The sequence below is a fragment of the Solanum verrucosum genome, unplaced genomic scaffold (genome assembly GCF_900185275.1).
Source record: "Solanum verrucosum unplaced genomic scaffold, falcon-dt-bn FXZP01000261.1, whole genome shotgun sequence".
Lineage (NCBI taxonomy): Eukaryota > Viridiplantae > Streptophyta > Magnoliopsida > Solanales > Solanaceae > Solanum > Solanum verrucosum.
The window spans coordinates 7,625,765-7,639,629 of record NW_026019969.1 but is presented as its reverse complement, the minus strand read 5'-3'; the positions used below and the strand labels follow the sequence as shown (position 1 = coordinate 7,639,629).

General features: G+C 33.8%; 2 protein-coding genes across 2 annotated transcripts; one reads left to right on the top strand and one right to left on the bottom strand.

Annotated features, from left to right (window-relative positions):
• Positions 1 to 4,577: 4,577 nt before the first annotated feature.
• Positions 4,578 to 8,258, top strand: LOC125815522 (uncharacterized). Its single transcript, XM_049495012.1, has 8 exons — positions 4,578 to 4,698; positions 5,307 to 5,393; positions 5,820 to 6,015; positions 6,126 to 6,280; positions 6,526 to 6,669; positions 6,808 to 6,908; positions 7,006 to 7,159; positions 8,042 to 8,258. Exons 2-8 carry the CDS (start codon positions 5,322 to 5,324, stop codon positions 8,123 to 8,125), a joined length of 906 nt encoding a protein of 301 aa, XP_049350969.1. The 5' UTR covers positions 4,578 to 4,698; positions 5,307 to 5,321; the 3' UTR covers positions 8,126 to 8,258.
• A 456-nt stretch (positions 8,259 to 8,714) lies between these two features.
• Positions 8,715 to 12,950, bottom strand: LOC125815499 (aspartic proteinase oryzasin-1-like). The gene is made up of 13 exons (XM_049494979.1): positions 12,592 to 12,950; positions 12,444 to 12,504; positions 12,212 to 12,306; positions 12,008 to 12,120; positions 11,731 to 11,899; positions 11,549 to 11,588; positions 11,171 to 11,235; positions 10,961 to 11,074; positions 10,822 to 10,886; positions 10,244 to 10,397; positions 10,045 to 10,164; positions 9,135 to 9,223; positions 8,715 to 8,949 (listed from the first exon to the last, which is right to left on the bottom strand). The coding sequence occupies exons 1-13, from the start codon at positions 12,940 to 12,942 to the stop codon at positions 8,865 to 8,867; spliced, it is 1,521 nt and encodes a 506-aa protein (XP_049350936.1). The 5' UTR covers positions 12,943 to 12,950; the 3' UTR covers positions 8,715 to 8,864.
• Between the last annotated feature and the right edge of the window lie 915 nt (positions 12,951 to 13,865).

Genomic DNA, 13,865 nt, shown 5'->3' with positions numbered 1-13,865 from the left:
GCAAGGGTATAACTGAGCCAAAAAGGTGGATGGAAGGGTAATTTTAAACCAAAAAAATGAGTAGAAGGGTATTTTTAGACCAAAAGATGGATGAAAGGTATTTTTACATCTTTTTCTATAGTTCAGGAGTATTTTTTATCCTTTTCCGTTATTTAAATAATTCTTTGAATTTAGCTAAAGCATCTAGCGCGACAATATAAATCTTGAGTGTGGTATGCTTGCTTTGCATTTTGTTTGTATTACTTAAGTTAAAAATTCTGATTCCATCGCTAAACAGGTAGGTCATTTCACTTTCTTTTTCAAACAAATCATTGACGACCCCTCTTTATCGAATTTTCCCCCCTCTGTCAAATGATTCTTGCTTTATGTGGGCGTTTTTACCGGTAAGCAGTGAAGTTGAATTCAAACTTGTCCGACAAATTCAGTCTTCTTTACCTATTAAAAGGTTGCATCTTCTTTATACATACTGCAATATTGCCTAACTATTGCTTCCCAATTCCCAATTTTTGATTTGTTCTTTTTTCTACCAAGTATTTTTATAACAATAAGAAGAAGAAAAATGATTTAAAAGAATCTTTTATTCATTTTACGCTGTTTCCTATGACTTTATGGATCTTGCTTGCCAATTATAAATGCTATATTTAAATTTGCTTTTAGAGTAGAAATTGTCATCAATCATTAGATGAGTGGTTTTCTACCGGAAAAAAATATCTTGTGTGGAAGTATACGATTAAACAATACATTCAAACTTAAAAGGCATTATTTGACTGAAAAAATTATGATTTTTTAGTGTGCTTTTGTTACATGTATTGATGATAAATTTATTATATTAATCATTTTTTTTTTTAATAGATGTATCAAATGAAAATTTGACAATTAAATAGAAATGAAGGAAATATTTTTATTGTTAAATATTCACTTGATATGTACTATAAATAATTTATTATCATGATTATTAAAATAGTTAATTAAAAAAATTTATCATCTTAAATAATTAAGATAGAATTGAATATTATTTTCACCATTACTTTTACTTTAATAAAATTATATTATTTAATGCTCTAATGGAGTGATAAATTAAAGTCGATATTTATATATATTATTTTAAATAATTAGGAAAGAATCTATTGATCATAATTTATATGTACTAAGATTCAAGAAGATGAAATGTATTTGTTAACCAATTTAATCAAAATAATAGCAGTATGAATGTAAAAAAGCAATACCATTGGCCTTGAAGTTATGGTCATTATTCATGGCATCATTTTAAAATACATTCTATTTAGATATTTATACTTTAACGCATAATATTAATGACGATCATCATAAATATTTTAATACATAAAAAATATTAGTATCACACAATATTGAGTATGACTATTATAGAAGAGTAAACAAGAAGTGTACTGCTATAATGAATGATATTGTTATTATAGATAGAATGATGTTATGGAGAAGCAATATATCATATGAAATAATGATTCTAGAGAAAATTGAGCATAGAGAAATATTATTATATCGAATGACTAGTCAAGATAACTAAAGTAGGTTTGTTTTACTGCGTTGCTTATTTGACAATAAACTAATATATACAAATTACTAATTTCTGCAAAATAAATGTGCAATAAATCTTGGAAAATTCTAGACACTAAATACAAATCACTTCAGCAAATCAAATCATGTCGAAATCGTTTTCCTGTGAATATAAATTAAAGAAGGATACACTAATTTGATATTATAATCCAAGGTTCAATTAACTAGTGCCTAAATTAAAGACAAACATACCTTTTAGTGTTAGGTAGAAGAAATTTTATTTCAATCATTCAAGCAAATGTAACTTTCACAAGACAATAACACTCAACGACTTTTTACATATTTTTACCAAAGTCCTCCTTAATTAATATATATTTATTTATTACGTTTTCTAGTCAATAATATACCTAACTAAGTAGATACACACATATATAAATATATATATATACTACATTATTTTGATAAGCTATATCATTTCCAGATAGATGTGAATCTATACCTGCCAATATGAAATGTAGAGGAAATAAGAAGTATGATTATAATAAGGGAAAAGTGAAGAAAACTAATTAATGATATATTTATTAGCAATTAAAATAAAGGGTAAAGAGGGGGAAAAGAGTCAAAAAGGGACTTTTTAGATGTTTGAATACATACATTGCATAATTGGCTGTAGAGAGCTAGCACTTTTAATTATTAAAAAAATTAGAACAAATCTTGAACACATTTTTAAGAACCTTACAAACGTTAATTGCTTGCAAGCTGTCTAGCTTTAAGGATTCTTCTTTAACCCTAACCATTGTTATCATAATATCCTATCCTTCCACCATCTTAATTCCCCCTTAATTGTACTTCTAACTACGGACCCTTTTTTTGCTACATTTCACTTTCTTTTCATATGTTATTTCTATACTTAATTAATTAGCTAGTGTTTTCTTGCTGTCTTAGCTTGATCACTTTATTATAATTTTTATGTAGTTAAATTCACTTTTCTTGAGAAAAAAAGAAAGAATAATCTTTTAACTAGTCAGTGTTAGAAACGTTAAAAGTGGGGATTTGTTAGGATGCTAAAAAGATGGCCTAAAAAGTTAAACAAGAGTTTCGTTTTTATGTGACAAGTGTCGATAATTAATTAGTTCTTTAATTATAAGGAAAGATGGCCTACATTCTTGAATTTTAATTATTTATATAGTTAGGTATTGGGAGCTCTGCGTTCATTCTCATAATATGGTGATTAAGAATTCAAATGACAACTAATTAATCCTCTAGTTTCATCATGTATTCTCTAATCGGATGTGTTAAGCTTGATATGTAGTTGCTTAACTCTAAATTAGTAATGAATGAGCTTAAGAAAAGCTATTCGTAAGAAGTATTGAGATTTAACATAGGAAAAGTCAAGATTTAGAGGTTATGAGTTCAGAATTTTAGTTTTTTAAAGTTATAGAGTTTATGAGCTATTAGCTAAAGCTTGAGCGTCAATTCCTTTCGGTGTACATCTCACCCAAAACAAAATACCAGAAAACATAAGCTGTCAGCTCATATCTATCTCTGCCCCTCAATCGAACAAAAGCCGTTAAAGCTAGTGAATTCGGTCGAACCCACAATCAATAAGCTAGCTCCGCCCCTGATCGAAAATATCTAGTTTTAACTTTTAAATGAGATGAATACACACTTTCATATAATTTGATAAGCAAATGCCACATAATTAACTTATGGACAAAATCAGGCCTACATGTGAAGGGATTTGTTGAAATAGTTTTATCGTGTATGAATTGAATGTAATAGAGAAGGGGCTATTTTCATTTTCATATCTTCCTTGTAAGATTAAGGATTAGTGTTGCTACATGATTAAAGGTTTGAGAAGGGGTCCATCAATCCCTCTATGGGATTTCCATACAGTTTCATTTGGTCTTGTTCATATCTATAATTATTTGTTCAATCTTAAAAAGTGAAACTTTTTCATATTATATACAAGTAGATAATGATTAGAGTTGTGCCTTATAAGCCACAGCCTACAAGCCTACAACAAATCTTACTCCAAAAGAAAAAAGTAGATAAACAAATATCCATTTTTTGGACCACACCACCAACACAATATAATGAGGATTGGGCATCAACCTTGGCTTTAAGCTTTTCTAGTTTAATTAATTAGCACTTCAATTTAATAAATTTCTTTAAGAATCGTATAACCTTTTGCATATCAATGGTAATAAGCATGTTTGGCATGAATTGCGTGCAATTCACTGGAAATTTCAATTTCTAGATGGGCATCCCACCAACTTCATTTTGATTAGTCTCGTTAAAACTATCAATTGTCGTGTATGTCGCACTTTATTTGATTCTTGAAAGTTAATTTTTTTTTTTTTAATTTCTAGTGCAGAATATAATTAGATGAAATCGCATTAATAATAAATTATAATATACGATTGTATGTAAAAGTTACTTGTCTTTAGAGATACCTCCATACTCGTGGACGTTTTCTTATAACAATCGAAAATATGTATGTATTATTTTATAATAAATATAATGACTATATACTTTTGTTCAAAAATATCTTTTGAAATATCATTAAAATATAAATCAAATTTAAAAGCTTCTAATTCTTTCTTTATGTCAGATGTACAAATAACGTTATACATTTTTTATGCGGAACAGTAAGACAAGAAAAAGAAAAACAACAATTGAAGAGCAAGAGGTTGTCTGAATTGACTTATTTTAAATGTTTTTAATATTTAAATAAAATAAAATAAAAAATTTTAAGCACTTTTAAGTAAAAATGAAACAAATATAAATTAAAAGTTATAGTATATTATAAGTCCAACCAAACATGCCTTTTAAACTTATTTCAGCTACCACCTTTATTATTTTTTACATGGTGTAACACTTGAATTCATGAATCATTAAATTAAAGAATTTTAAAAGAAAAAAGAATTGTTTTCCGGGTGTTGGATTTGGGTCGAATCGGGTCGTCGACCCGAAAACATTACACCCGTGAGATGAACAACGTGGCAAAATCTCAAAGGCACAAGTGAGGCAACTGTGGCCCCCTTAACCCTAGATTCTTGCCCTTTCTCTTTCGCTCAAACAAACGTTGAATCCTGAATTACAGACAATTGTGGAGCTAACACTAATTCTTCTCAACTACGAAGCAGATATTCGTTCAATCAGGTACCAATTACTTCTCGTTATTCATCTTTATTTTCCTCCGATTTCTGTTCGTAGACGTTGAAAATATGAACAAAGACCTATTTTTTTTTCCTGATGTACCGATTCTTTGCATACCTCTGAACCTAATGAATCGTTGAAAATGAATTCCGTGTTCGGTTTCTGGTATATCATTGGGATCTTACAATTTACAGGAGTATTTTGTTATGCAATGTTCTGTTTGCTGATTTTGATTGTTTAATTAATTTGTAGTCTATTCCATCCGATTGATTAAGTATTGTCGTAAAATGTCTAGTGAAAATGATTTAACCAGGAAACTATATGCTGAATCATTGTTTTAGTTGGCAATGAGTTGAGATACTTGTGTGAGGAAATTATTTATTTCAACTATATATTACACTAGAAAATGATTTCATTGAAACATTCTATGATATACCAAAGCAGCTTAACTAATAGAATGCGTGGATTGTTCTTATATTACATGGTTGAAAGGTAATCTGGAATCTAGACTTGGTTCAGTTTTGCCACTTTTTCACTTTGTTTACTTTTGTGCAACATTTCTTTCTTTTGTACACTGGTAAGTAACTTTGTTGCTTGCTCTGTGTGAACAGCGATATCATATAGGTATGGATGATAGATGGTTCAATAGTAGGCCAGATATGCGCATGAGAGATAGACGCCAGCAAGAAATGGAAGAGGTATGAGCTAGAATGCTGATTGTTCTTACTTTGTGACTTGGCTAATTCCTTCATTCATCATGGATCTCTCGTTTATTTCCACTTTTATTGGATTTTTCTATTACTTTCTCTTCAATCTTATTTAGAAACTCATTTAGGATGATTCTAATAGTATGAAGATTCTTTTGCAATCTGGAGAACTCATAATAATGCAGCTCAAGCCTTTTCCTTTTTTCTTTTTTTTTTTGGTTTATGTAGAGAGAAGTAAGAAAATATACCGGTGCCTTTGTAGTTAACTTATTTGTAAGGAACGAAGGATGCTTATGAATTTTGGTTTATTTCAACTCTGCTATATTCCATGACTTGTGCTGTTCTACTAACATGGACAAATCTTGATATTCAGCTATTTTAATTAACAAAGTTGCATCTCAACTTTTTGAAACATAGGCTGATGAGGCTTCTGTTCTTGAGGATCTCACTGAAGATTTTCGCCTTCCTATTAACCATAGACCAACGGAAAACGTAGACCTGGAAAATGTGGAACAAGCATCTTTAGATACGCAGTTGACATCCTCTAACATTGGATTCAGGCTTCTTCAGAAGATGGGTTGGAAAGGGAAGGGACTTGGGAAAAATGAGCAAGGTAAGTTTACTTGTTCAAAATATTTCTTTCAACCTTTTTAGGTTACATTTGCTGTAATGTATTCGTGCACATTAATTAGTCTTGATTAATTTCTTCCTTTTGGGGACTAGGAATTACTGAGCCAATAAAATCAGGGATGCGAGACCCAAAGTTGGGGATCGGAAAGCAAGAGGAAGATGATTTTTTTACAGCAGAAGAAAATATTCAAAGACGTAAGCTTGATATTGAACTTGAGGAGACTGAAGAACTTGCCAAAAAACGGGAGGTATGCCATTTACACTTTTAGGGTAGCTATTAAATATGTTGCACCAGACTATTTGAGTTTGATACTTTACTTTTCCTGAAACATACATCTAATAACAGAAGGCAGCATATAGCATATATGTGTGTGTCTTTTGATGGGAATGGTATATAAGGGGATACCAACTTTGGAAGATCTTGAGAATTTCGTGCAGTTTTTATTACCTGGTGGCTTCTACTGCCTGCTTCCTGCACATTATGAAAATCCAGGTTTTAGCAGAACGCGAGCACAAAATTGAAACGGACGTGAAGGAAATACGCAAGACTTTCTTTTGTGAGCTGTGCAACAAGCAATATAAATTAGCAATGGAGTTTGAAGCTCACCTAAGTTCATATGATCATAATCACAGGAAGGTAATTGTTTTCCTTAAAAACTCAAAATATTTTCCAGTTCTTTGATATTATCTTCATCGTTATCCCCCAGAAAAAATGTTTATTACCTTCATGCCACTCCTCCATTAAGCGCTATCTAACCTTCTGTTACTATCATAGCGCTTCAAGGAAATGAGAGAAATGCATGGAAGTAGCCGGGATGATAGGCAGAAAAGAGAGCAGCAACGTCAAGAGAGGGAGATGGCAAAATTCACCCAAATGTATGATGTTTCCATTCAGGCCATTCTGCATCTATTTTCTGATAATGTGGTATGTGTTTCTTGTCGATGATCTGTTTTTGCTTTTTACTGATACTAGGGCTGCCAATAAGAAGCAGCAAGAACAGCAAACACCAGAGGAAGCAGGAAACATTCCAGCCCCTTCCATGGTTAGAACTGCAACTGCTCTAGCAGATCAAGATCAGAGGAAGACTTTGAAGTTCGGATTTTCTGCGAAAGGAGGCTCGTCAAAGGTACTTACAGTTAGATTACCGATTATCTCAGCTATGTTTGGTCTCGTTTTATATTTTTTTTATTTAATTTTCCAACTCAGTGCAAGGGAGATATTAGAAACTTCTAATCCTTAGATAATTAGAACTATTGAGAGAGAAAGAAGATGCTTAAAGCATGGATATATAGTGAGATTCACGGGTGTAACTAGGGATCACCCAATTGATTCCTTCTCTTTTTATGATGTGGCGTCCAGGCCAGCTTGCGCGCACCCGGACTATTCCACCGGGTACTTGCTACCTCCCTCTTGCATAGGTATCCAGTAACTTTTCCCACCAAGGCTTAGGTAGATGGGAAGAAATCACCTAGTGTTCCTTGTCCCACTATGCCACACCTCGGGTGCAAAACAAGGGTGCACTCAATTGATTTGTTCAGTTCCCTTGTGAACTTGCTAGGTTGGTTGTGACATCCTGCAGAACTATATGCAACTCGAACAGGATTTTTCTAGTGGATAGTGATTGCTGTTCGTGAGGATTAACTTTAATAGAAAAGATAACTTATGCTAGTATAATATGGAAGTAGGAATTCCATATTCACAAACCTCTTATTTATGTGGAACACATTGTGAGATATACGGCCTTGTTAACTGTCTTGGGGTGCATATGTTGCCTCTTCCTGCTGTCCGTCAGAAAAAATTACTCGGAAAGAGGAGAAGATGATGACATCTAATTATTATTAATGTGAATAGGCATACTTCAAATGCACTCAAGTAGTCCATTTCTGGATAGGAAAAGAAAACAAGGAATTTATTTGTCTTTTCATCATTCTTTTGGTACTCTGGGAAGTGATTTGGTTGATTTGTAGCTAATCCTGAACTTCTTCCCCCCCTACCCCTTCTCTGTTAGGTGACAACCTCGGTTAACAAATCTGTGAAGAAGCCAAAAGTAACTGTTGCATCCGTCTTCAGCAATGAAAGTGACGAGGAGTAACAGTGCATCTACACAAGCCTGATGTCGGTGAAGACTGATGAATGATAGATACTGAAACTGAATGCATTTTCTGTTGTTGGTGTATTATGTTGAGTTGTACATTGTAATCCTTTTTAAGCATTTATTTGCTGTCATGACTGTATGATGTTTGTCCCTGAGGGATTTGATAGATAGATAGATAGATAGATACCATGTACTCTATTTCTATGGTTTAAAACATGTTACACGACATTTATGCGGTAAAGTTTGTGTTTTTACATTTATTTTTGCCCTTTGACTCTGTCACTAAGTGCGGGCAACGTGAACAAAGTTGGAGGAAAAGAGTGGATTGACTAATTGTTCTAAAACATATCAAATATGGCATGTCGAACAAGTAGACCGTTTGGAGTACTAGATACCATCAGTGTCAAATATGTCATATCCTCTCGAGGCCTAATTGTTCCAAAACATCAACTAATTCCTTGCATCACATGCAAGAATTTGAAATAAGTATTTTGCATCTTTACTTGTAGTGGGAGCAAGTGATTACTTCTGCAACTGAGCATATATTATTTAGACATGCACAAGGATTAGTAAGAAGCACCTGAAGTAGTCAAGAAAGAGACTAGTGTGCCATATTATAGTCAGATACAACACAACCATATAGCAGTAGCAGTAGCAGTAGCAGTAGCATTCATCTCTTTACAATACTTGCCCCATTTTACAAAGTAACTGTGGCGTGTAACTACATGAAAGGCTATTATGCAGCTTCAGCAAAACCCACTTGGGATTTACCATAGTCAAACACAGTGTGATACGGCCCCATGAATACATCTCCAAGAATCCTGCAACCACATATATGAATATCATTTTAGGGCTGCAGCAACATAATATTAGCTACATGATAACGAAATAGGAAGTGTTGTGCTTGTATGAAACATGATTCTATTGTTTTTGCTTAGAGTGATGTAGTAGTATGAATGTAGTCCACATTGACTCATTGACGCTTGTAAGTGCAAGGATAACATACCAAAGAGGACCGCGAGGTGGTGGCACATCCAGAGCAGCAAATCCACTGACACAAATTGTCGCAACCCCTTCTCCAGTTTTAAGAATATACTGTCAACCAAAGTTTTTAGTTATCAGGTGTATCAAAGGCATTTATTTCATAACAAATGTTACACATCAAGTTCATTGGCAGCAGTTGATCTTGATCGATCACATTCTGTCTTGCTAAAGTGAAGTTGTTCGTTGGTTGCAAGTCAAGACTCTTGTTTCTCTCCTTTTTACAATCTTGTTCTACCAATCATCTCTTTATAATTTCCAAATTTTTTATTTGACTAATATTTAATGTAGCCTTACCTGAATTCAAGCTCGTTGGATATAAACAGTTACGGTATTGTTTCCAAACTACTTTATTATAGCAGGGGTTCAGTGACATGTTCTTGCTAGCAGATACATCAAAATATTAGTAGAATATGTCTTTTAGCTTAAATATCATAATATTAGTAGTAGTTGACTACCATATAATTCCAGGAATGACTTTCTATTTCATAGCAAATAAGACAGTGAAACACCTCCTTCTCCAGAATACTAACCAAAATGAAGTACATAGATATTTGATACAACAATGGAGCAGCCTCTCGCCGACTACGTTTTATGTTTCAGCAATTCAGTGAATGCGGGTACTTTGTCCTTAGCCTATTTTTCATGAGTCATTCAGACTTCAGAGTTGATGGTATAATTATTATTTAAGCAAATAATGTCAGAATTCAGGGTATAACTACTATTTAAGCAAATAGGTAGTTTTTTCCCAATTGTTTAGTGAGTGAAATGACAAATCGGGGTGCAATATTAAGATTATATACCACATATGTACATTTCAATGTACTCGAGTAATCAATGTAAGAACATGAACTCAAAAACGTGTGGAGTGAAACCTGTTCTGGAGTGAGCACAAAAGCTTTATCTTTGATAGTGAATGAAATATCTGGCATGGATGAGATGCTGTTACAGTCGATTGTGGATTCTCCCATTGGACTTGGTATTTTCTCACAAAGCTGTAAAACATCAAAGCTTTAATATTAGGGCGATTTGATATACCATTTATTGGACATCAGGTAAAGCTGTGACTTATACCTGATTCACATACTCTAACACTTTCTCTTTTGTCCCTGCTTGTTTGAGCTGGTTTTGCATCCAAACAACTGCCATCTCACAGGCAGTGCATAATGGTGCTTCACCAACAGAACTTCCTTCAGTTTCCCTTTCAACTACAGTTCTGATATTAGAGCTGCAAGGAATTTGGTACATTAGTTGAGTCACATCTGACATAGTAATTAAAGGGCTAGACAGTTAATCTGGAGCCTAAGTGATACACCAACATTCTCAGAACTTTATGCTCATTGTATACTGTTGGATTAGCAAATCCTACCTTTCAGGTCAATACAGATCATGCTGAGTATTCAAAAATCAGATGACAGAGAGTGTGGAAATCAGATAATACTTGAGGCACACATGATAATAATTTCAAGAACTCTGGAAGCTCTCGTTATTTTCCTGTGCTTATTTGTAATCATAACAGTAATTTCTCAAATACAGGAAGTAGTTCATACTTTTTTATCCGCTCAACACTAAAGCCTCCTCAATGACATGAACTTCAAGTTTAACTACATCATAATAGGAAGAGCAATTAAAATTAGAAGGTGGGGTTGTACCTCACATGCTGAGCTCCATCAACAAAGCATAAACCTGCTTGTGAACAAACTTGATCAGGTCTTACCTGCAGATCACAATAACGTCTTATCGCAAGCACACTGAAATGTGAAATAAACAAAAGAGGGAAAGGGAACAGACCCCTGATACTAGTAAGTCCCAGATCATCTCTCCATACTGTGAAACAATAGTTTTACATTCCATGCTAACTATTCCTTCTGCTCCAATGGCATGGTTGATTTGTGTCACGATAGTCTGAAGATGATTTGTCATAAGTTACAAGTATTGCTTTAAATAAAGAGATAGTCCAAAAGTCTACAACTCGAGTAAGTTAGAGATAACAGAACATACTGTTGGACCAGCAAGCAGTGATGTTCCAGAATCCACAATAGCAGCACAGCCACCTGCACAATAACCTGAAATGGGAAAACATGACCAGAACTTAAAACACTCATTAACTGTGTTAGATAGATGGTATACCTCATTCAGAATGATACTTAGTTTGTTTTTGTCCATGGCGCAAGGATAACTTATATGCCTAAAGGGTACATGTCTGTGTATAAGTCATGAAAACTGGATAACAGTAAGGTACTGCCTCAAAGCAGTAGACTTAGAATTTATCTTTCGATAAACAAAGTTGAGGGAAATCTCCATTTCTTGCATGTGATGATCTACGCTCTGTTAGCAATTCTGTAGATGATTACATGGGATTAGATGGGAAATACTCACCTGTTGATGTGTTCCCGATAAGGAAATCTCCCATATTAAACTGAAAAGGAAAAGGAAAATAATTGGAGGATAGCATAACAAATGAGCTGCTTTTAGATCACACCACCAACCTTCTCCCTCCTCCAAAAAACCAGCATGCTAAGATGTAGAAGAAAAGAGGAAATGGAAAAACGTTCAAGTACCTGCCAGTAGCCCTTCTGAGTCAATGGAACATAAGTATGATTACCCTTGAAGTGCTTTGGATCAACTCCACCAAAAACAAGTTCACCTCCCTCTTTTGCATTTGCATCACGGTTAAACCAGAAAGAGAAGACTGACTCTTTAACAAGACCTTGCCCCACCATATTGTACCTACATTTAGATCAGAGGTAAGACAAGCAGACTCCATAAAGCTGAGAAGAAAAGAAACAAGAAATAAATGGTACAACTGAAGTAAACGCCTAAAATAGGAAGAACTACCAGACAGGTGTAGTATTTCCAACAGAAATTTCCTGGAAACCAAGGCCTAGTATACCATCAAACTTTGCAACTATAAATGTAATACTAGGTTCTCGTGTCGCCTCAATAAACACCTGAAAAATTGATGTAGAATTGTCATCATTTGGAAAACAGAAAGGATCATACCATGGTATGTCGAGAACCAGTTGCCAAACAAGAATTCACCTGATCTTTAACTACAAGATCACCAACTTGAACATTGTCCATACTGAAATGGCCAGAGATTGATCCAGTTCCATAACGGATTGAACAAGATTCCCCTAGATCATAACAAGCAGCAAAATACAATCAGAAAAAGACACATCAAGCCGGAACTGCAACTTGAAATGAAACTTGATGAACAATAAATATGAAATAAAAACAAAGATTCTTAGTTAAAAAGGAGTGTGATGATCACCATCTCTTGTATATGTACTGGATTTACTCGCCTTGTACTTGGAGTGGATCCAGCATGCAATCTGTGAGCATTTTCAAATTTAAGGAATAAATTCTGATAAACGAGTGAAGGGATAAATAACTTAACAACAATAAGCACAACAACTTACAGAGAAATAGCATTTCGATGATGGAACCCAGAGGTTAGAACTCCCAGTATCAAAGATAACTTTGAATTTCTGAGGAGGTGAACCAATACCAATCTCTCCATAGTATTGGGCATCCAAGTAGTTCTTTAAGGGGACTATATCGATATCTGAGTCACTCGATTTCTTTTCAATGCCATTCACATGCTTTCCATATCTATCTTGTAGTTTGGCTACTCTTGCAGCTTTTATGCTATTAACGTCCAAGCGGTGCTTCTTCAAACCAATTCTAAGCAAATCACCAGAGGAAGCAGGAAGTGCAGAGCAAGTAATGGCCCATAAAAGAAGAGCAGCACATAGATGCTTCTTTTCCATGTTTGCACTACAAGACCAAAGAGGGGATTAACAAGATGTTAACACAACTAAACAGGAATATTCTGATTTCTACAATGTCATAATCTAGTCTTAACAGAATAGAAATCTTAACTTAACCCACAATAATTATGTGCACATGTAACTATTCCCTATCCCAGATACAATCCACTTCCCATGAAGATTTATTATCACTAACCAAGAACTTAACATATGAAATTTGCTAGCTCCAAGATTAGTTAAAGATTAAAACATTCACACGCTACAAACATCATATTAAAACATCCTATTAATCGTTTACTATCACAATAGATGAATGACTCTTTTACCCGGAAATTCAGATTTTTATTTTGCATCTACCTTAAACCAAGATTAAGAAAATATCAAAGACCCGTCTTTCTTTTTTTCTTGAAAAGTGTAAAAAAGATTCCACCCCAAGAACATGGGAAAAAAAAGAATAATAAATTGACAACATGGATACAAGAAAAGCAAGTCAAACAACTAGACTCTCAAGAAAAGCAAAAAAAAAAAGAGAAGGGTTTTCAAGAAGTTAAACTTCTAAACAATATACAGATGATTATTCCGTCTGAACTAATTAGTAGAAGCAAAACAAGTTAATTATAAGAAAACTACTACAAAAAAAAGATCAAGATACAACAGAAAAATCATCATCTATATGAAAACCAGAAACAAGAAGATAAAGATTTAAAGGGACAAACCTGATAGTGTGAATAAAAAGGAAACCCAGAGAAGTTTTTAGATAGAAAGCAGAGAAGCAACAAGTATGGAGGAGAGAGTAAACAGATACTATTAAATACCCAATAGGACAATTTTAAGTAAGTAGACCACATAATGTTTGACGGATTTGGCTCTCCTCCAATAAGGAGGGATCCGTCCAGTTCCTCCATAATTCTTTTAATATTTTG

Coding starts and splice junctions, on each gene's coding strand:
- LOC125815499 (XM_049494979.1), bottom strand. CDS start 12,942: ATGGAAAAGAAGCATCTATGTGCTGCTCTTCTTTTATGGGCCATTACT. Junction 10,887..10,960: donor GGGACTTACTAGTATCAGGG/GTCTGTTCCCTT, acceptor TGTGATCTGCAG/GTAAGACCTGATCAAGTTTG. Junction 9,224..10,044: donor TTGTGCTCACTCCAGAACAG/GTTTCACTCCAC, acceptor TTTGGTTGACAG/TATATTCTTAAAACTGGAGA.
- LOC125815522 (XM_049495012.1), top strand. CDS start 5,322: ATGGATGATAGATGGTTCAATAGTAGGCCAGATATGCGCATGAGAGAT. Junction 6,281..6,525: donor AACTTGCCAAAAAACGGGAG/GTATGCCATTTA, acceptor ATGAAAATCCAG/GTTTTAGCAGAACGCGAGCA. Junction 6,909..7,005: donor ATGGCAAAATTCACCCAAAT/GTATGATGTTTC, acceptor TACTGATACTAG/GGCTGCCAATAAGAAGCAGC.